The sequence below is a fragment of the Balaenoptera acutorostrata genome, chromosome 13 (genome assembly GCF_949987535.1).
Source record: "Balaenoptera acutorostrata chromosome 13, mBalAcu1.1, whole genome shotgun sequence".
NCBI lineage: Eukaryota > Metazoa > Chordata > Mammalia > Artiodactyla > Balaenopteridae > Balaenoptera > Balaenoptera acutorostrata.
The window spans coordinates 50,207,247-50,230,853 of NC_080076.1; the positions used below are offsets into that span (position 1 = coordinate 50,207,247).

At 45.8% G+C, this 23,607-nt stretch overlaps 1 protein-coding gene across 3 annotated transcripts in view; it reads left to right on the top strand.

Annotated features, from left to right (window-relative positions):
- KCTD1 (potassium channel tetramerization domain containing 1) overlaps positions 1–23,607 on the top strand; it is a 182,983-nt gene that overhangs the window by 84,841 nt on the left and 74,535 nt on the right. The window contains exon 1 of one of the 3 annotated variants that reach the window (XM_007197575.2): positions 5,808–6,381. The exons of 1 other annotated variant lie outside the window; for it this stretch is intronic. Coding sequence is in view for 1 of the 2 variants with exons in the window: in XM_057526800.1 (XP_057382783.1) it covers positions 6,729–8,537 (1,809 nt within the window). In the remaining variant the exon portion in view is untranslated. One more of the 3 variants, XM_057526800.1, reaches the window with a different exon arrangement.

The window sequence follows — 23,607 nt, forward strand, 5'->3', positions numbered from 1 at the left end:
TTTCTCCAAGTCATGAAGATATTGAAATATGAGCTTTAAAATGTATCTTGCTTTGCCCTTTTAGTTCATATACTTTATCTTCACCTTCATTACTGTTATTTGTCAAAGGATGCTTGGCATTGCTATATAGAACATGAGAAGACAGGATTCTACCCTAATTGAACTTCTTCCTTCCTTCATTCAACAAATATTCTGTTGAATATTTGTTGTTCATTCAACAAATATTCTAAATGTCTATAAACAAAGGTCAGTGTCCCAGACACAATGAAATGTAGTTCTAGAGCACACTTTATGACGTATACTGCAAAACTCATTTGTCCGAGTGGTCCAGACACAATAAACCAAACTTTACCAAAATACAATTACATATTTCTTAAGAAGATGAATTTCCAGAAGCAATTTCTGGGTCACAGAATATGAACGTTTTTGTGGCTTTTGAGAGGTTGCCTACTTGCTTTCTTAAAAGGCTATCTTAATTGATATTGACAATAAAAATACATAAGAATAACATTTTCATACCAACATTTGGGGATAGAGTGATGTTTGACATTTTTGTTGTTTGTTTTGTTTTGCTTCTACTAATTTAATAGGTTACTTTTTTGACATGTAGCTAATAGTTTCAGGAATATTTTATCTTCTGAGACAACTGTAAATAGCTCTTCCATTATGTAAAATACATGTATTAGTTACATGACATTAACACATATCTTTATCTCCTTTTCCACCTTAATTAGTATTGTAATGGCATTGAAATAAATGTTATTTAATACTAGGACTAACATCCACTTCAATCCTACATGCTCTTTAAATATATAGACTAGAAGATAAAGAAAGAAATGACTATCATTATTAATTTTATGTTTGACTTATCTTTGACAGCCTTTACATTTGACTTCTTTATTAGCCAAGAGGAGTTTCATTGTCAGAATATCATAACAAAGAGGAATAACAACACACTTTTAAGCTCTACAAAAACACGATTCTCTTATGGAAAACTACATTCCTCTCATATATTATTCGTTTTACAAACAGCATAGGAGACTGGTAGGTGATTATTAGGTGGAAAGATCAAGAATTATAGTTACCAAGTGGCAATTAGAAACTAAAAATTCTACTCCTGCCAATCTGTGTGGTAAGTTCACTCAGACCTGTTTTCTGACAAAACATCAAAGATAAAAATAGGTAAAGTCCTCCTTACCCCCAGGAGATTTATGCAGGACAGCCCAGGGTGTTTCAACAGAAAACACCTAATTCTAGTCTGATTGAGTTTGTGGGTGTTCCTTTTGCCTCTAAAATCTTCACCATCATTTCTTCTAAGACACAAATGGGTCTCTACTTCCAATAGCCCAGGAAAATAATCCCAGTTTTTTAGGTGCCAAATGACAAAGGTGACAGCTTCTCAAGCTATTTCTGCTGTGCTCACTGTCCGAGGACTTGGCTTGGTACTGTTCTAGCTTTCCAAGATTCCCAAATCAAATGACACAGAGAAGTATTTTAATGATAGGAAACTGTTCCCTTGAAGATTTTTATTTTTATTTTTTTCATCCTTTGGTTTCTAGAAACTGAATGTGGCCCGCTAAGCTTGGGCTACAGAGCCAAACTTCCCTGCCCTCAGGAGGCCTGGGAGACCTTGGGCAAGTGGCTTAACTTTTGTGAGCCTTTCTGGCCTTGGTTTTCTTGTTTATAATCAAGCCTGGAAAATACTAGAGTCTTAATAACTAGGAGCTAACAGTTGAATGTTTACAATGTTCCAGACACTGTATTATGTTTATTCATATTAACCCATTTAATTCTCACAACAACCCTGTGAGTTAGGGGTCATTATTATTATCATCCAAGATAATAAAATAATGAGGGCAGCTGGTAAGGCCAAATTAGGATTCAAACTCAAAGATGCAATTTTTAAGCACGCTGCTCCATGACCTTTTGTGGTGGTTAGCTCTCTCCCCACACATAAATATTTGTATGTTTACTGAGTGTCTACTATGTACCTGCCACTCTGCTAAAATATCTGAAGGAACTGTACTGGAAATGAACCAGAGTTGAAGTGATAAATAAGACACAGTTTCTGCTCTTATGGAGTTTTCTTCCACCTCACAGAGTTAGATTACATGGGTTCTATTTTCATCTGAGTTCAGAAAAACATTGCTCAAGACGATCTTCGATTAAATTCAACAGAATTTAGTAGTAATACTCTGAAACAAAGACATGTCAAAACAGCTTCAATTTGAATTCATATTTAACCTCCAAAGTTCTTTATGAATCTTTTGGTAATCAAATCAAGAAAGCATGACTTAAAAGTGACGAACTAAAAACAGTGATGAACCAAAACATGACTTAGACGATGAACTAAATGCTTTTTCTGGCCTCTGCCCTCAAGAGCCCACAAGATTTCTTGAATTTATCCATCTAAATCCTCCCCAACTCACATCTCTTGATACATAGCTACCTCCCTTCCCTGGTCCCTTTCTCCTCCAATAACTTCCTATAATGTGGTCCTATAGAGAGGGAACTAATGGCAGGAAAATATTAAACCAAAGCGGGCATTACACTCATTTTAACTTGTAAACATTATTGCAAACAGTAATGTTGCCTTATGGTTACTTTTCATCCTACGAAATTTTTTTAATATAGAAGTTCAGATGCATGATATTTCCGATTTTTCCTCCACATGTTTCTTCCTTAAAATAGGGGTTAACTAAACACAGATCCTGTTCATGCATTCATTCATGAAAAACAACTGGAGTGTTCACTGTGTCCCCAGCACCAGCCTAAACTACACAGGTATATCGGTTTAGGAGAGGAAACATCAAAAGCAACTACATCAATTACATAACAGATGAGGTCAGAAGGCTGCAATCAAAGAGGAGGAAGAGGTGAATCTGTTTCTTTATGGCGTAACCTTTCATAAAGTGTGAACTGAATGGGAGTAAGTAGGGGGGTTATAAAATGAGGAAAAAACATTTGCAGTTTTTCCTTCCAAAATAACCATGTCACTACTTTCAAGTAATCTTAGAAATGGAGAAGCACGGATGGTACTTTATAATGATAATGAAAGAGACAACAAATGTGGAGCATCTTGTTGAAGTTGCAAACCTCTTAGGGTCGCTTACAGTAAAGAGTTCTCTGACACTTACATCATTGCAATCAGTGTGCCACACAGTACTGGGATCGTTTTTATATAAAGAAGATATGTGTTTTATATGTGCAGAAGCTGTTCTACACAAGAAATAACTGTCCTTGCAAAGGAGTGAGGGACAGCTGTCAGTTTCAAGTGGCGAGCTAAAGGGATTTCATGATAGGGCGAAATCAAAGTGGAGGAATCGAGGCTGGGCTGATAGGCAGAAGATAACCAATATTGCCTGTCTACCAAAATAATTAGAAGAAAGCTCTTTTGATTCTGTCAGTTTGGAATTGCGTGGAACCACAGGATGTTTTTAAGGAACCATTTATTAAAGCTGGAATTGAACTCCTGTATGAACTCAACTGTAATTCTGTGTTATTGGGTTTTAAAAATTAAGCAACATTTGGGTGGGGAGCGTTGGTGTGTGTGTGTGTTTGGGGGGGGGCGGTGAACAGGTTTATAATTGCTTGGTTTCCCTGGGTGTTCTTCCTGGTAAATAGTGTAGGTACTAACTTGAAGAGGTCTTTTCCAATATTTGATGAAGTATCATTACGGGGAAAGAATTCTGGTAGCGTTTCAGGAGCTGGTGCCACGAAGCAGATTCACAGTCGCCTGATAATCAGTCAAGGCGTACTTTCCAAGGTGCGTTTTTTCGTATCTAATATTAGCGGGGGTCCTGCCCGTTGTTTGCAAAATATCCAGGCAGCCTCTGAAGCTGCTGTTTTTCCAACTCCGTTAAAAAGTTATTTGTGCTTGGGGTTTTTTGGTTCTGCTTTTCCCCAACCCCGCCCCCTGGCTTTTGCCAGTAGAGACCTGCCCTGAGGGGGAAGGGGGGGAGCACAAAACCATTTTCTTTCCTGGAAATAAGTTGACGTCAACTGGGAGCTGTTTTTGGTTGCTTTGTTTCCCGGAGCGTCCAACCCAGCATACTGCCTTCGGCAAATTGCAAGCAATTCAAAGCAGCTCGCCCAGCAGGGAGGGGAACCGGGGAGGAGGGAGCGGGGAACCCCCGCCGCCCGCAGAAGTGGGGAGACCTGGGAAGCGGCTCCGCTCCTGGACTGGAATGTGGGTCCGAGTCCCCAGGCCAAGCCGGGAGCGCAGCCCCGAGCCATCGCGGCCCCTAGGTTCACTGCGTTGGCGGTGAGGGCCGCCGGGGAGCAGCCCCTGGTAGGTAACTTGCCGGGCGCCCACCTGAATTCTCAGAACCACTGAAATGCCCCGCCGGAGAGTTCCGGCGGCCCAAAAACCTGGCAACACCCCGGCACAAAGAGGCTTCCGGAAGTAGCCGGTGCTACTGGTGTGTGCCAACTCGTGTGCGCGGGCCCGCGTGTGGGACTAACTTAGCTGCCTACTGCCTTGGGCTCCTTTCTACACATTTCCGGGGCACAATGTATTTTGAACAAAGCGGGCCGCACCTCCGGGACGATTCCCGAGGAATGCCACCTCCGGATTCCTCGCGTCCCGAGACGGTTCTCTGCGGATGAGAGCGTGTGTGTGTGTGTGTGTGTGTGTGTGTGTTTTCCCCGAAGAGCGGGAGAGGGCCCGCGATGCAGGGACTTGCTCTAACTTGTTCACACCTGGCGCGGTTTCCCCAAAGCTCGGCAGCGTCCAGGGCCGAGGAGGAACAGGGAGAGCGAGGACTCATCGCTGGGGAGACAGTCAACTCCCACTTAGACGCCCAGGCGGCCCAGAGACCTAGTCTTCTTCCCTTCCTTCCTCCCTTCCTTCCTTCCTTCCTTCCTTCCTCCCTCCCGCCCTTCCTTCCTTCCTTCCTTCCTTCCTTCCTTCCTCCCTTCCTTCTTACAAATAGACAGATGGGTTACTTTTGATGCGCAAAATTATAAACTGCCCTGAAAGCAAGACAGAGGGCCCCGGGGAGAGGGGGTCCTCGGGGGACCGGCAATTGACAAGACTCTCACAGCGGAACTGCTGAGAATTCAGACTCGGAAGGAAATCCGAGGACGCCCTCGAGGAGCTGGCGAGGCAGCCTCACAGGCTGGCCGGCTTGGGCCGCGCGCCGCTGGTACCTGACTCCGTAGGTTCCCCTAGCCCCTGGGACTCGGAGTTGACTAGCGCGCCGGGGGGACACTCAGGCTGCCCGAGGAGGAGAAAGTTAGAATACAGGGCGAAATTCGTAGGTGGCCGTGGCTGTGCGTCCAAAGAAATCAGTCGAGGCCTCCGGAGGCTCTGGGGGCGCTGCCCCCGGGCCTGGAGACCTGGAGGCGGTGACGAAGACGTGCCCGGAGCCTGGGCGCGCCGGGGGCGGGCCTTTGGCTGGAAGTGGGACAGTGTCTCCGATGGGAAAGCGGGACCCGGGCGAACTCTTTGGCCGCCTTTCCAGTTTCGGAGGTGCCCGCCCCCGCGCGCCGAAGGCAGCGCAGCCCTGAGGGCAAACGAACGGCATTTGGCAAACTTGGAACTAGAGCACGCTCCGGATCCCAATTGCCGGAATTGTGGCGGCGGCGGGGGCGGCCGAGACCCAAGTTCACTTTTTCCGCCCTCCTGCCCGACGGATCTTAGGGACCGGCATTGCTCGCTCCAACTAGGTGGAGCGCCTCGCCGGAGGGAGTTGTGTCAGTTTGCTCCGAGGCAGGAGGGCGGTGGCCTGGGCGGGTGGGGAGGGTTCCCTGGGGTCCCCAGCGCCTCTTCCCGCGTCTCCCCTCCCACCCGCCCCTCCCAGTTTTTCTTCCTCGCTCCTTCCCCAGGCTGGCTGGACCGGCGCGGACTTGCCCCAGACCTACGGGGAGCGCCCCCGGTCTTTAATGACAGCTTAAAAGTGGCTGTTGGAAAAGTCGAAAGGGATGAGGCTGACGTGGGGCGTGTTTTGCTCCTTTGCAAGAGTCGGAAAGGGAGCTGGGAGCCTTGCGGCTGGCCGCAGGCCCCCGCGCCTCGCCCCCAGCAAGTAGGTGGGGGAGTCGCCGCTGCCGGCAGCCCCATCCCGCTCCCAAGCCTCGCCCGCTGCGCCCTGGCCGCGGGCGCAGAGAGGGTGCGGGGCCCCGCCGTGCCTCCTCCACCCTACTCATTAACCTGCCTGCTCCGCTCCGCTCCGGGCGGCCCCAGACACGGGCTTCTCGAAGTAGCATCCGCGGCCCACCGGGTGCTGCCGCCTCCCGGAACCCCCGGCTCCGGGGGGCAATGAGGGGGCGGTGGAAGGGGCACTGCTCCTCGGGCATTACTTAGAGAAGCGAGACCGCCCCTCCCTCCCGCCGGCCCTCCCTCTCTCTCTCGCCCGGGCCCGCGCGCCACTCCGCCAGAGGGTAAGTTGGCAGTGTTTCACCCCCACCGACAGCTCTCCCTCCCCTTCCTTTTTTTCCCTTCAAAGTTTTCTTCGGAGTGGGGAGAGAGGTGGGGGAGGAAGAGGGTCCAGCCAGCCTCGGTCCTTACGCTCTCCCTGTCTAATTTACCCCCGCCTCCCTACCCCTCCATCCCCTGCGCGCCGCTGCCCCTCCGGAGCAGCGCTCCGAACTGACAATTGGAGCGCGGCTCCTTTAAGAGCCCGGCTTTGCCTCCCGGTAGCTGAAGGTCATTAAACACAAAAGCTCTCAGCGCTGCGGTCCAATATAGCGCATGCGCCCTGCCCGAGGACTGGCAGAGAGACGGCAATATGGCGAGAATGCCTGGCAGCGGGGACTGTAACACCAGCGCGGGCGGCAGCGCCAGCGCCGCCGCCGCCGCCGCCGAGAACAATGGGGAGCGGGGCGAGGGCGAGCGCGGTGCGGGGGGCCGAGGCCGCCGCCACGGCCGCCCGCACTACTGCAGCGCGGGCGAGGAGGAGGAGGAAGAGGAGGAGGAAGACGAGATCCAGGAGGTGCAGATAACGGGGGACGAGGAGGAGGACGGAGGTGGGGGGCTGGAGGAGGAGGAGGAGGAGGAAGAGGAGGAGGAAGAGATGGGTCTGGACTGGGACGAGCCCCTGGAGCCCGAGGACTCGGCCGGGGAGGAGCTGGAGCCGGAGCCGGTCCATATGATCAATATGGACCAGAGCGCCGCGCTGGAGCCCGAGGCGCCGCCGCGGCTGCTGGCGCCCCGGGCCCGCGGCGGGCCGCCTGGGGACGGCGCCGAGCTGGACCCCGACGTGCTGCAGCGCCCCGAGCGGGCCCGGCTGAGCGAGAACACCCGGCTGGCCACCCGCTACGCCGTGCGCATCTTCCGGGAGTACCTGAGCGAGAAGGCGCAGAGCCCGGACTTCGAGACCATGGACAAGGGGGCGCTGTGCCGCGTGCTGCGCTCCTTCTACGCCGAGGCCCGCTCCAAGAGCGGCCAGCTCTACAGCAAGTCGTCGCTCATCAGCATCCGCAGCTCCCTCAACCGCTACCTCAACGAGCCCCCGTACTGCCGCACGCTCGACCTCACCAAGGACCCGGAGCTGCGCAGCGCTAACCTGACGCTGGCCGCGGTCATCCGCAAGCTCGAGGAGCAGGGCGCCGGGCCGGTGGTGCAGAAACAAGCCATCACGCGGGCCGACCTGCGCAAGCTCTACACCTCCAGCGTCTTCAGCACCAACACGCCCTTCGGGCTGCTCAACAAGGTCTGGTTCGAGACGTGCATGTACTTCTGCACGCGCGGCCGCGAGAACCAGCGCGAGCTGGAGGAGGACTCCTTCGGGCTGGCCATGGACGAGGACGGCCGCAAGTTCGTCTACTTCAAGTCCCTCGGGCCCTACCACAAGTCGCGCTCGTCGTCGTGGAGCAAGAAGCGCGCCGAGAGCAGCGACGAGGAGAACTTGCCGCGCATGTACGAGACGGGCACCGAGTTCTGCCCCTACGCCAGCTTCGTCAAGTACCTGTCGAAGCGCAACCCCCTCTGCAAGGCGTTCTTCCAGCGGCCCCGGGACCACTGCAGCGAGGGCGATGTGACCTGGTACGAGAACAAAGCCATCGGCAAGAACTTGCTGGGCACCAGGATGCAGATGCTCTCCAAGGCGGCCAAGCTCTCCAAGACCTACACCAACCACTGCATCGGCGCCGTCTCCATCGCCACGCTCAACAGCATCGCGGGCATCGGCACCAAACTGGGCTCGCCCGCCCCGCAGGGCTGCTACGCCGAGGCTCTGAACGGGGCGGCTCGCCACAACTCCCCCCATCCCCCCACCCATCCCTCTCACCACCACCGCCCCCAGCCGCCCTCGCTGGGGAACACCTATATCCTCCCCAGAGACAGCCAGGTCGGGCCCGACGTGAAATCGGAGGCTGCGCCCAAGCGCGCCCTGTACGAGTCCGTGTTCGGGTCGGGGGAAATCTGCGGCCCCTCTTCCCCTAAAAGACTTTGTATCCGCCCCTCCTCGGAGCCTGTGGATGCGGTGGTGGTGGTTTCCGTGAAACACGACCCCCTGCCTCTTCTTCCAGAAGCCAATGGGCACAGAAGCACCAATTCTCCCACAGTAGTTTCACCTGCTATTGTTTCCCCCACCCAGGTAACCAAACCAAACTCTATGCATGAAATGTTTCTCTGGTACCACTTCGAGACTAACTTGTGCTAACGCAGGTCTGGGTTGGGGGGGAAGTTTTTCAAAGTAGCAAATATGCTGAGTCGGATTTGATTTCACCCTTAGAAGCTTAACTCTCTTGATGCTTTTCAGGACAGTTTACACCTAACCTTAAAGGCTGTGAGAGGGCAAGCTACCTAACAATCCCTGCTGCGCAGTAACGCTGAAAACGTCAAAGTTCGCAGAACAAAAGGGTCAGCTCAACCCCCGCAGCCTCTCTCCACCGAATGCCTGCGTTTATAAGGCAAAGAGTGCAGGAATACTGTGCATATAAATGAAGCAGTTACTTAAAATATCTTTGAATAAAGTAACCATTAAAATACTGTATTACATATTCGCCCTAACTTATGAAGGTAGAAAAAGTTATAAATTATTAAAAAAGAAAACATGCCAATCCTACTTACTGTAAAGGGGCGGGTTTTGGAGAGACGCAGTTGAGTGCCAGTTTATACCGGAAGGTGTAGTTGAATGTCAAGCAACGTTTGGGATGTAGTTTTCATAAACTAAAGTCACTTGTTAAAGTTATGGAAAGGTAGTATCTCCACTGCCAGCCAGGCTCCCAACTGGAGCGTGCCCCATGGTGCCCAGCAGAGTGGGCACTGAAACATTGCTGTCTTTCCTAGCACCATGGAGCTCTCTGTCTAGGGGGCAGATAAGTGGTGGGAAGATAGACTACTGAGATAACAACACAGTAGGGTGGAAAGAACACCAAAGTAAGAGTGCTAGCCCAGAAGCTGAGCCACCTTGGGCAAGTCAGTTCACCTCTCTGGACTTCAATATCCTCAACAAAGATAAGGAAACTGTTTTTACACAAAAATTATTTATTTCTAAGCACTTAGAATTCTGGGTAGAGATTGGGGATTCAATTGGATGCTTGTCTTATTATTTTTCCTGGAGGAATATATTCATATTATTAAAACTAGATTCATCTTTTGGGTACTGTGCTGTAGCAGCCAGAAAGCAGAGGTCCTTGGGGGCTCTGCTCTGTTCTCCAGGCAGGAGTAGCCACTGGGGGTTTTACAGCTTTGCCCTCCCTGCCATCAAGCAGAAGTAGGAATTTCAGCTCTAAGTTTGGAGGTGAAGTGCAGGCCTTTCAAGGAACAGATGTCAGGTACCTCTGTGCTTTTTCCTAAGTGGAAATTCCAGTTCTGGACACACTGACCCTTTCAAACGTTTGCTTGCTAATCAGCAAGCCTCAAGGCCAACCGAGAAAGGGGCTGTGAAAGGTACTATAAACACCAAAGTTCTCTAAAATACACGAGACCCGGAGGCTATGTGTCTTTCTGTACTTGTAGTGTGCACAGTAGTTTCTGACAGACCAGGAGGTGGTTGTAGGGAGTTGTAAGGATGGAGAGGAGAGTTATTTCTCCTCTTTGGAGAATTTGGGTTTGCTTTTTCTTTGAAAGCAGAAATAAATGATCACATTCTTCTGTTAAAGTAAAAACCCTTAAAATGCCCTGGTTTCAAGTAGCAACTGATTAATTAAGAGTTAAAAGCCTAAGAGAGTTTATTAAAGTATCTATCTGCTTGAATTTAACAATGAAGCAGTTTGTCCCCTGGCATTTGTCTACTGGTTTCTTGACACCAGTGTCACATAGAATAATGACTTAAGATCCACGAAAGATTAGGGGGGTTTGTTTAGTTGGTTTGGTTTTGTTCTAAGAATTGCAGTCACTGTCACAGTCTTTCATTTTAACTGAGTGAGATCAATCATTTCTGTAAACCTGAACACTGATTCTTTTATTCTTGAGTGATTGTCAGGTAACTCCCAGGTTAAATGTAGATTTGAGGGTCCATATGTTGGTTATGTTATCATTATGCCTCTCAAACAGTATCTTAGCTAAGTCTCTTGCAGTTAAAACACTACAAAAAGTTGCTCTCTTTGCTTTCACTAATGTTAGAGTGGACAATTTTTTTATCAGCATTAAGAAGTTTAAGGGAACTCTTTGGTAACTCCTGTAGAACTCACTTTATGAAGTCTGAGCATTCTAAGTATGAAACAGGTGTTTAGTTTAAGTACAAAGCTGATATTAAACTTTTTCCTCCTGTATTTACTAAAATCACTGTTGAGGTTCAGGGCATTTCCTGGGGATTAATGACTGGCTGGGGTTACTGGCCGGGAGGCTTTGCTTTAGGTCGGCAACTCCTTTGGCTGGTCATTAATCCCCAGGAAATGCCCTGTGTACCTCGAACTTTGGTCATTAGCACTTAATTATAAACATAGGCTGTCTAACCTTAATACAGGCTAGACCTTCGTCAAGTGGAGTGGCACAGAATTCCACTAAGGACCACTTGATGCCACAGTCCCACCCTGATGTTTGATTCTTTTCTAACATTGCAAGTTTCTCAAAAAAATGAAGAGCCTATTACTATAAATGCATTTACAGTTTTTACTTCTTGAGGGTGTTCATAAGTGTATCACTTATGGGACTGGTTGAAAAATGAATGCACTCAAGGATTAATGAAGATTATGGAATTTGTGATTTTTTTACTCATGTGAAGTGCCTGGTGTTAGTTGGTTTTGGAGTGGGTGGAGGGCTTGGTGGTTGTGATGGTGACCTTAACTGGTTCACTCATGAATTCTCTCGAAGGTCTGTATTCAAAGTAAGGGATGGTTTTAGTTCCCTCCCCTCCCCACCCAAGGCTGTTGTGATTTAAGATGATCCAGTTACTAGTACAACATCTAGCTCCCAGGTGGAGATAACGTGGTTCATATGTAAAGGCTTAGCGAGTCCCGTATCCTACCTCTTCATAGCTGTTCTCTTTGCATGAAAATGCAGCATTTTTCCTGCCTCAGTCAACAGTACTTCAGCCTAGATGGGATGATAGAGATCTGCAACTTTAGTCTTTATCATTTACAGAAAAAAGAATCCTAGTAGGAGTTTAGATTCTAAATATCATAGTTTTGTTGCTAAAGTTTTTATGGACTGTACCTTTCTCGGTACCAAACAAAAATGTGAAAATTAGCTCCCTAAAATATACTTGGCAGCATTCGTAAGCTTGTGACAAAGGTGCCTTCAGTTGGAGCTACTTGACCCTAACCCAGATTACTTCCAGAAATACTTTTAAAGAATTCTGTAAGTAGGAAATCTATTAGTGGAGAGATCCTGGGGTTGGTGGTGCACGTCCAGTGTTTCTGTTTCATCGACTTCACTAGGGGCCAGAGTCGGTCCTTAGAGTCTCCAGGCTGGAAATTAGAGCAGCTTCCCTGTGAGGCACACCCAGTGGTTCATGACCTTGCCTTTGAAGAAGGCAGATACTGATAGCTCTTGGGAAACCAGTCTTCATTCAGGTGCTGTCATGTGGGAAGGGAGAAGGAATATTCATTCTATCTACTTACTAGAAAAAACATGCATTTTATGTATTATTGAAATTATCACCAAAATCTTATTTTGAATTTGGAGACTAGGCGGGAGGGATACACTTTTTTTTTTCTTAAAGATGGAATCAAACTTCTGTAAACGTGACAGGAGAGTGTGTTTAACAGCTATGGCAATTATAGGTTATCTGGAGCAATTAGGATTAACCACCTTGTTTAAAATGGGTATTTTCCTGATTTTTAATAATATTTTGTGGCTGTATTATTTTTTCTGATGCAGGAATGTTTGCTCTCCTTTACAGAAAGTTCAAATTGGTGAAGAAACTAAATGGCATTAACATAAGTGTGGAACTTTTTTCATTCATTCAGGAAACAATTACTGAGCACCTACTATTTTGGCTTTGGTACCAGGATTTGGTGAGGATTAAAGGAGACCACATAGCCCACTATTTTGGCTTTGGTACCAGGAATCTTTATAAACTAATCATTTTCCACTTGGCAAGTGGTCTCATTGGCAAGACTTTGGCCTCATTAAATATTAAAACGAGATTAAAATAAAGAAGGTTAAAAGGTGACGCACTCAGTGCAACAGTCACTTGGGAAAGAAATCTGTAGTTTTACTCTTGCATATTCATATTGCAGTGAGTACTCAGGTGTATTATTTTAAATTGATATGAACCTACATATATGTCAGCTCACTATCTATCATATCTGATCCAGGAAATAGAAAAAGAAGTATTTGCCGCCGAAAGAGAAAGTGGATGCCATTCATCTCGAACGTAAACCCTGATTTAAAATCTGGTTCCCCTAACAAATGTCACCTAAAAGGCCATCCTCTCGTCATTGTAGATGGATTTCAAGCAAGAAGATCCCCTTCTTCAAATAGGACTGTGAGTTGTATGTGAGACCTCTTAGGTTTTCACCTTGATTTAGGCCAAAGCTCCACTTCAGTGATTTAATAAAAAGTTCACTTTCAAGTTATCTTTTGGTATCTCCACTGCCATTTCAAAAGCAGAATCGATATAGGAGTTGCTTTGTGGTTACGTATGTTGAAAATCTTAGGACCAGACATAAACTAGTAATCTAGAACCTATTTTACTTCTCTTGATTGATCATTCACTGCATTGTACCAGTTAGTCAGGATGCCATTTGAAAGACTTCTTTGGAGAATTTAGATAGGGGATAGGTAGTGGGAATTAATTGGTCCAAAAAGGGAGATTGATTGACTTTGATAAATGAAAATGAAAGAAAATGGAGCTTTAGAATTTGAAACCTTGTGCTGGTAAACATTTTTATTTAACACTAGTGATATTCTAAAGAAGCTGAATTCAACTCAACCATTGTATTTTGTTGTTGTTTTTCTTGGCCGCACTGCAGGGCATGCAGGATCTTAGTTCCCTGACCAGGGATCCAACCGTGCCCCCTGCAGTGGGAGCAAGGAGTCTTAACCACTGGACTGCCAGGGAAGTCCCTCAGCTCAAACACTGTTACCTGAACCTCTTGCTACCTGCTAAGTACTGCCGAGAGGAGCAGGATTCAGTTTTCGCCCTCGGTCAGGGTTTGCAGGGGACGGGCTTCCAAGCTGAAGTGATTCTCTGCTTGATGCATGAACATCACAAGGGAAACAGATGAACTTGTAAAGTTTTAGGCCCTTTGGGTTTCCAGATCTGTGAAAGTTTCTCTTTGCCTTCTCTTCTCTTTCAAGAGAGGATGGTCTCTGAATGGTGTCGTCTTTATAACAGAGACTGAGCTTCTATATGGTCTAGAAATAAATGGGCATTTAAGCCATTCAAGATACCTCGCTAATATCAGCTATGGGCTGAGATTGAACCTGCATGTGAGGGGATATTACCTAGCGCCCATGGCTGTGAACTAGACACTGGACCCCAGCGCATCCTGTCAGACTACCGGAGGCCCAACCTAATTAGACGTGTTTTAGGTTTTCAGTAATTCTGTTCAACACTTTTTTTCTTTACTGTTAGACTTTCTTCCTTTCAGCTTATGCTATAACAATCTGACGGAGCCTTTTTTTCCTTAAAAAAAGGATCCATTTATATCTGACAGCAAACTTTCCTTAGTGACTGATTTTTTTTTTTTTATTCATATCATATCCTAAATTTGTCCGCGTCTTGGGTCACAGAATTTTCAAAACAAATGGAAGTGGGAACCATCTTCCAGTATTGGAAGGCCAGAGTGTCTGAGCTTTAATTGTAGTTTTCGTCACAGCAGTTTGCTCTTGGGCAGCTTTGCAAACCCCAGTGGGAACTTCCTTTTTTCTGGAAACCCACTACTTTCTGAGATTTGTGATTTGTGTTTAGCAACTGGAAACAGTTCAGCTCTTGTGGGCCCTCCAGGTAGTTAGTTTGGTTGTTTTTAATATGGGGCTGGGTGGGGGCGGGAGGGGGCGGGGAGCGGTGGGGAGGGGGCAGGGGGAGTACAGGGAAGTCCCACAGGCATAAAGGAGCGGGGATGGGGGGCAGTAAGGGTCTCCTATGTCGAGTCCATTTCTGGACCCCTGGGAAACTGCAGGAACCTGGGGAGGCCTTGGAGGGAAGCCCCGGGCGCCATCCAGGGCCACTCAATTCTTCCCCCATCACCAGCCCCATCTCCACCCGAGTATAGACATTTGAAACTCATCTTTGTAATGCAAGCCTTTCCTGGGAGTGTCTAGACTCCTTCACACCCTGAATTACTGCTTTCCCCTGATCACCTGGCAGTGAACCCTGGCAGATGGGCGGTTTGATCCGGTCTGTAAGGAAGGAGGCAAAAATGTGCTACCTACAAAGGGCTGACAGATTTAAGAGATCTTAGGCTGTAGGCTTCTGGGAAGAAAGAGGAATTCGGAAAGGAATGCCGGAGAATGACAGAGATAAGTGTTGCTTCCCTTGTGATAATTGGGTTACCGAATGTCAAGACTAGTTTGGAAGCTTGTAATTATCGATTTCTAGTTTTAACTACATGTCCCCAGTCCAGGGTAACTCACCCGGTTCAGTCCACGGTCTCACCGCTCAGTCCCCATCCTTCCTCTCTTAACACAAGACAAAGGGAACTGTTATTTTTATCACCGGGTCCCATAAGGGCTCTTTCCACCACGTTTCTTAAGCTTGTGGATTAGTTTTGATACCTAAACTTGCTGTGGCTTTTGCCATGTAGTTTTTGGTTTTGGGGTTTTTTTGGCTGCGGCGCGGCAGGCAGGATCTTAATTCCCCAACCAGGGATCGAACCTGCGGCCCCTGCATTGGAAGCGTGGTCTTAACCATTGGACCGCCAGGGAAGGCCCTGCCATGTGGTTTTTAAGGAACTTAACACAGGTGAACCGTTTCACCATCCTGGCTTCTTCGCTGTTCTGGGTCAGGGAATGGACATTTGGACCAGATCCACGCAGGAGTGAAGGGAGGGAGCGTGCGGCCCCGAGGCTGCCATTTCGCTGGGCTGCAGTCCAGAGACAAACGCGATTCCCTCCTCGAAGAGTCTCACGTCAACTGTCCCAGCCTCTAACTGACTCTGTAGTTAGGAAGTGGAATGTCATCATGAATAATAGCCAAGACGAACAGAGGGCTTTAAAGTGGTCCCCCGACCGGCAGCCTCTGCATCGCTCGGGAACAGTGGGCTACGTGGTCTCCTTTAATCCTCACACAGTCCTTCCAGGAATTATGGTTATTATTTCCATTTTACAAAGGAAGAGTCTGTGAATAGATGTTGACTTAATTTACGGAAGGTCCAGCAACTGGTTAGTGACTATGCTGGGATTTGAGTCCAGAACTGTCAGATTTCAGAGTCTGCTTTTAAATCCGTGGTCTGTTGACTCCAAAATTCTTAACTGTTCAAATAAAAGAATCCATTAAAGAGAAGATGATATGACATTAGATTCATATCACTGCCTGAGGTGCTTTCCTGGAGCAACTTAAGAAGAGCGGACTTGTTAAAATACAAAAAAAAAAAAAAAAAAAAATTGGGAACACAGAAGAATATTTCCAGTACTTAACATGCTTCCATTTTGCTGTGTGTGGTCCCAGCCTCTGACGAGTCTGGGGACAGTATCAGCCTCTTTTGAGAAGCCCCATCACATAGAACATGTTAAGAGTAGACTCCAGGGCCAAAGCTCAGCTCTGCCCAGAACCAACCTGGTCTTCAGTTTACTCCTGGGTCAGATGGCGACAGTGGTCATACTCACCTCCTAGGGTCATCAGCGTTAAATGAATTACTGTTTAAAAAGTGCTTAAAACAGGAGTGCTCGATGAACATTTTCTATCATTTTATTATTTTAGCACAGAATGTTTGACGTATGAAAAACGGCTGATCTTGCTGATAAAGTCCCAGTCTCAGTCTTCAGTGTTTCTCTTGTGAATAGGTCGTCCAGGTGCTGCGCAGGGACCTTTCTGCCGCATCTCCTTCTGGGGTGTCTGTTGCCTTGGGCCAGTAGTACCCCCTCTGGTCTCCTAGGAGATGGGCAATCTCAGGAGGCCCCTGGCACTGTGGCTCACCCAGGCCCCCTCCCTCTCACTGTCACCTCAGACAGCCCATCCAGGCAGATACTTTATACCAAAGCTGGTTTCTCTCCCCTCTACTTTTCTTTGAGATTTAGCCCCACAGCTTCTTCTAAGTTTGTTCTGCAGACCCTTCCCATTGCTAGAGGGGGTAGGGGGCACTCTCTGAGGGGCATAATTGCTGCCCAAACTCCAGGGGATTCACAAAAGTTGGCTTAGAAGGTGATTGACAGCTCTTCACAAGAGTAAATTTTATTTGGAATGGTTTGGGATTAGGGGAGCAGTCATAATACTGGGGTTTTTAAAACATTATGAAGGTCGTTATGGCAATGACTTACGTAAGTTTTTTTTTGGGGGGGTATAATTCAGATTTTATTGCTTATTATGTCATTCCATACAACTTTAAGTAAACAGACGTTGAGAAAATATACTGGAAGTACTAAACAGATGATGGCAATATTGGTGAGAATGTTCAAGTGTTTTACATAAGGTCGTAAGAGGCACCGCTGCCACTATCGCCCCCCCTCCGAAATTTGTACATTTCATATAAAAAGAGTAAAAATAGTTCACTGGCATTTAACTAGCATTATTCTTTGTAATGACTTTCATAAATTTTAATTCCAGTATTCTAGAAGTAGGGCCTGTATTTGGCTAGATCTTCTGTTATGTTGTTTGCATTTCCCTAATGCATAATTGGATTATAATTTTCTAATTCCTTTTTTTTTTTTAATTTTCTAATTCTTAACTTCTGTCCTGGAGACTATATAAAATCAATAGAAGTTTTACTTGAAGTTGATGTGTACTAATATATGCTTTGAATAGGCTGCAGAATCAGGGTAATGGGTTGGTGTTCCTTTTTTTTTTTTTTAATTATTTATTTATGGCTGTGTTGGGTCTTCGTTTCTGTGTGAGGGCTTTCTCTAGTTGCGGCAAGCGGGGGCCACTCTTCATCGCGGTGCGCGGGCCTTTCACTATCGCGGTCTCTCTTGTTGCCGAGCACAGGCTCCAGACGCGCAGGCTCAGTAGTTGTGGCTCACGGGCCTAGTTGCTCCGCGGCATGTGGGATCTTCCCAGACCAGGGCTCGAACCCGTGTCCCCTGCATTGGCAGGCAGATTCTCAACCACTGCGCCACCAGGGAAGCCCCTGGGTTGGTGTTGTGATGCAGCATTGCTGACCAGTTAATGACCTCTTCTGACTTGTTCTTAGTTTGACAAAGTGAGCACTCTTATAAAGTAGAAACGATTGCTGTGATGATGTAGGGATCTGTCACCTCTAATTTAGTTTGCTTTTCAAATAATCAGTATTCAGCCACCATATTCCCAGTAGTATAAGTTTGTGGGTTTGAGAATTATATTAATTAAATTAATTAATTATTTATAGCTTTAATTAATAATTCTATTAATTTCATTAAGCCAGCTCATCTGGAATGTTGGTTTCTATTTTGTGACTTTTTTTCTGACAGAATTATACATAAATAGATTTTAGATATTTTTTTTCCATCTTGAACAAATATCTCATTGTTTTTTACTCCAGAAAAAAAAAAGACTGGCAGAATATTTACTTTACAGTGGAAAGCATGTTGCTACAGAAACACACAGACCTAAATAAAAGTATAACAAGAATATTAGAAAACGGATTATGCTAGCTTCATTCTCTTTTCTTCTCAACGTGGTGTTCATTCACACGTTGAATTTTTATAATTAACAGTAGGATATTCATAGTGCTGGTGATTTCACTATTTTCAGGATTATTTTACGGGTGGGGTGGTAAAGTTCAAGGTATGTTTCTCAAGTTTATGTTTTTAAACTTATGAAGAGGATCATGGAATCCTAGATCCTATTCATAGCATTTAACTACTATCTCAAGTGATGTATTTTAGTACCACCTCTTGGGATGTGAGTGATGATCTGAGAACAGTCAAGATGAAGGAGACTGCTATACAGAAAAACTCTGAAAATAGGATTCATTTATTGAGCACTTACTGTGTGCAAGGGCAGGAATTTGGAGGTAAAGAATACCTTAGAAATAGTTAAGAGAAGATGCTGGAGAAACGACAGTGGGAATACCTGGGGCAAGTCAGAAGACCCAATGGAGAGGACGAGAGTCTTGTACCATCTAATGACTGTTCACGAGTAAAGCCTGGGTAGTAAACAGTGTGTATTACTTTCTAAGAAATGAGACCGAAGGTGGCCCGACCAAACTGAAAGACTAAACATTTAAGCCTTAGAAGTGTGTGAGGAGAAAATGTAAAAACTCAGAAGAAATAAAATCTTGCCTTGTCAAAATGTAAGCCTTTTCGTTGCTGTGACATTGATCTCTCTTGGGAAGGCCTTAGTATACTACTCTTTTAGATGGCCCAGCACAACGTAGGCTGCCACATCTCTCTCCATATCAGCCCCTCTAAATGTTCACCCTGTGTTAATCCACGTGTTTTAAGACTGAGTATTTATGCAATAACCCAAAGAAATTCAGAACTGGTACTGTGTCCTAGTTTACATTTCAGTTCCAGCTCTTTGAATTACTAAAGCCTGGCTCCTTTGGTACCCAGCAGTATTTCTTTCACATCTCCAGTCTGGGACCATACAACGAGTAATCAATTACTAAGGTACATGAGAATAGTGCTTAACGATTTGCAAACGGCTTTCTTGTATGTGACTTCATTCTAAGGAAGCTTTGCAGGGCCCTTTGTAGTATCAGATACTGGGTTAGATAGATGGTGCGGGCACAGATAAATTCCTTGTCCTTGGAGGACTCAGTCTCGTGGAGGGGGCAGACAAGTAACCTGAAAGATAAACCCCGATGTGTGATAACTCCTGTGATACTCTGTACACACAGTATAAGCAAGCTGAAGGGGGAGGGGAGGAACTGTGATTATACCCATCCTACAGATGAGAAAAACTGACCCTCAGAGAGGTTAGGCAGTTTCTCAAGTTCACCTCACCACTGAGGAGTGAAGTTCCAAGTCCAGGTCCAGGCCTCTTATACAGTGCTACTTTGGGGGCTGTCATTTATAGCTGAAGTTTTGTTTTGTTGGTTTCTTTGGCAGCACTGTTTGGCTTGTGGGATCCTAGTTCCCCGACCAGGGATTGAACCCGCACCCTCGGCAGTGAGGGCACAGAGCCCTAACCACTGGACCGCCAGGGAATTCCCTAGCTGAAGTTATAAAAGCAGTGCAGTTAGGCATTAAAGAAAGAAAGAAAAAAAAAGGACCCTGAAGCACAAGCATGTGGATGGATGTGTCTTTTAAAAACTAAAAGAGGCTTAATGTGATTTTCATGCTTTTGGTGTTTCAGGACAATCCAAGGAAACATTCTGGATTAGGGTGAAATAGAATGGCCCAGCACAGGCTCCAGACGTCAGTGGCTGACAGCTCTAGCCAGACTGACTGGGGGATCTTTCCTTACAGTGAAGCCAAGCTCCTGGAACCCTTTCTGCAGTGGTTGAGGGCTGACCCCCAAGGGGAGCTGCACAGTTCTGTCTGATCCCTGACTGGTTGGCAGTTGAAGACCAGCTCCCCAAGGCCTTCAGTCTTTCCCACTTCAGCCAGAGCACTTAATTAAAACAAAAAGTGAACACAGCTCTGATGCAGGTATGGCTAGTAAAAAGAACCAATAAAAATGACAGTGAAGTGCCCGCCAAATGGAAGATGTTAATGATACTAAGCCACTTCATGGGGCAAGTCTGTACCTCTTGGCACAGGACGACAGGCTGCCCACGGAGGCTTTTCCTCGCAGCGGCCCTTGGCCGCCAGCTCCCGCCCAGGCTGCATGGGCGAGCTGCCCGGGCTCTGCTGACCTGGGGCCACCCGACTTCTCCCTGCAGGAACATCGCTGGGAAGTGACCACCACCGACATGTAGCCCTTTTCACTGGTGACAGCAGATAACACAAGGTTTCAAGGATACTTTGGTGACACGGGAGCAAAAAGGAGACAGGGAAAAGGCACAGGAGCAGAAAAGTAAAGGGGAGGGAAGTAGCCAAGGTACCTCCAAGCCTACTGGACCTTTGGAGCAAACCCAGCATTCTCCATCAGTTCTAATTAGACTTACCAAAGGGTAGACCAAGTTAAAGAGAATAATAACTCTGAATTACCCTTGGGCAAGTTACTTAGTTTCCCATCTGTTAGATGGGAAGAATGGGAATCCAGTTGTTCCTCGGTATCCTTGGAGAATTGGTTCCAGGACCCCTGCAGATGCTCAAGTCCCATATGTACAATGGTGTAGTATTTGCATATAACCTGCACACACCCTCCCTTATACATTAAATCATCTCTGGGTTACTTATCATAATACCACGTAAATGCCATGTAAGTAGTTGTAAATACAATGTATTGTTATAGTTATAAACACAAATACTATTATAAATACAATGTAAATGTTACGTAAATAATTGCTGGTGCATGGCAAATTCAAGTTTTGCCTTTTGGAAGTTTCTGGAATGATTTTTCCAATATTTTCGATCTGCGGTTTGTTGAAACTATGGATGTGGAACCCATGGATATGGAGGGCTGACTGCACTCCAGTTGTGAGTGGTAAAAGCCCATAGTAAGTGCTCAATAACTGACAGCTTTAAAAAAATTTTCAATTGGTTAGAGATTGCTGACAGGCTAGAGGAAAAGTAGAGGGATTGTATACAATTTCCAGCTGATCCTCAATATTCTCTTTTAAAGCTAAGACCGTGGATCCAAAAAAAAAAAAACCCACAAAATATTTATAAACACAGGTGAAAGAATGGAAATATGCAAAGAAACCAGCTGGAGGACCCACATCTATGGTAAGAACAAAATAACGATAACGAAAAGGCAAATAATAAAAGAGAAAAATGCGTATTAAATTCTAGGTATCCCTGTTTGAGCCAGTGTATAACTCACTGAAGTATAAAAATAAAATTAAATCTGCAAGCTTTTATTCTCTCCTTTATACCATGAAGAGGATAATTTAAGTATATATAAAATGTTTAATGGATTAATTTTGGACTACCTTTTAAGTAGATCTTAGAAAAAAGTTGAAATGGCTTACAAGTATTGACAATATGTCTTCAGTGTTAAATAAAATTATCCATCTCATTAAAAAATACACAATTTGATTTCTTTTAATTATAAGCAATAAATTTATAGAAATTGATCTCTTTTTATTTGTAATTTTCATTAGAGTGTCGTGATTCCGGTAAAGTATATTCTAAATTGATTTGAATAAACAAAATATCTTAATCGTATAGAATATGGAACTGAGATCTTTTAAACTTTTATCATTAAAAACAATACATGTGACCAGATGATAAATTGCAGGTTTTGTTTTTTGGATTTTTTTAATAATAGTTTTAAAAACATTCTCATGGCCACTTTACAACCAGAAAAGATCTCATCCAGATACAATAAAGAATATGAAACTTTCTGGCAATGTATTAAATAGAACAGTGGCACTCTTTGTGTCAAAGTGCTAATTTGAGAGAGACTATGTCATGCTTTTAACTCTCTTTTCCGACATGGCAATAAAGTACTTGCTCAACTGACATAAATCATCAAATATTTCACATTTTAGTCTTAATTTAGTTTATACCAACATGTTTAGAAATGAAGTCAGTAAATATCATTTGCATCATGAAGTACAGATTATAATTAGATTATTAGCCTTCAATGCATTGCCTTTACCAAAGATACACATCTCATTCCTGAAGAATTCGTCCCCGTGATCCATCCAGTAGCTAACACATATGTGTGGAACTTGTTACCATACATACTCAGCATACATGATTCGATCCAATCGCATAACAATCTTGTACCCTAGAAAGATTAAGTAGCCTGCCCCAGGAAGTTCAGTTAGTAAATGGCAAACTCAGGGCGTATCCCAGGGCTCTCACTTGACCATTTATTCAACAAATATTAATTTTTTTTTTTGACTGCGCCACGCAGCTTGTGGGATCTTAGTTCCCCGACCAGGGATTGAACCCGGGCCCTCAGCAGCGAAAGCATGGAGTCCTAACCACTGAACTGCCAGGGGAGTCCCATCAACAAATATTGAGTACCTACTATGTGCCAGTCACAGACGGCCCAGTAAAGAACAAGACAGAAGGTCTCATTTCTCATAGACTTGACATTCAAGTGGGAGAGACAGACATTAAAACCAACAAGAGTATCATTGAAATAGACTGAAGTAACTGGGGTCTACTCCCTCTCCAGTTGGGTCCCACCCGCAGAGGAGTGGGCCACACACACTGAGCGCAGGGGACCTCCTAATCCCAGAGGAGGCTCTGCATGAGCCCAGCGCAGACGGACCCGTGACTGGTCTTGTCCACTCTTCCAGGTGCAGGTGGGCACTTTTAAATCAGACTTATAGTTTCCCTAATTAAAATACTGGGTTGGCCAAAACGTGCATTCAGGTTTTTCCGGAACGCACGTTTTGGCCAACCCGATGTTAGGGGAAGGACGGTAACCTGTATAGAACAGGTCTTAGTATCGTTTCTTAAGAGCTCAGGGCGGACAGCACATATGAGCACCTCAGCTCGTTAGGCAGGGAGAGGAGACGGAAGTCCAGAGAGATGGGTAGCAGAATCCGATCCAGAGTCAGGAAGTGCTCCTTATTCACAGGCTCAGAATCTCCTTCCTGGTCAACAAAGCCCCCTCTTCTCACTTGCTAGGTTATGTGTAACCCTAACAATGTGATAGTTTCAGACTTTATTCAGTTGATTCCCATCCCGGGCAAGGTCCTCCCATGCCTTCAGAGGACTGGGGTCTTTCTCTCAGGGACACACTTCCCCACACTGCCTCACTGAGGATATCTGTCAGAAAATCTGTGCTTTCCTCCCCACTCCTATACTAGAAAGCAGCCAAGGTATTATTGATGGAATCAAAAGAAAATATCAACATGGGTGGGCACTTGTTAGTCCATATTTGTGATGCTGAAGGATCGTGGGATTAGCATTTGAGAGTGAGATCACCTGGCATGGCTGCTGGTTACTGCCCTCACCTCACGGGGTGTTAGTCTAACTTACCTAGACCAATTTATGAGAAGTCCTTCTTGATGAGACAGGCATTACCGGAATACCTGGTCAGGTGATCTTGAGAATCTCTTCTGCCCTAAGAACCTATGATTCCATCCTGGCAAAAATGTCTGCAAATCAAAATTTTACAAATCAAATGTTTGTAAATTAGATCGCAGTTGAAAGACACTGAGTGAATTCTCTTTTGGAGCCCT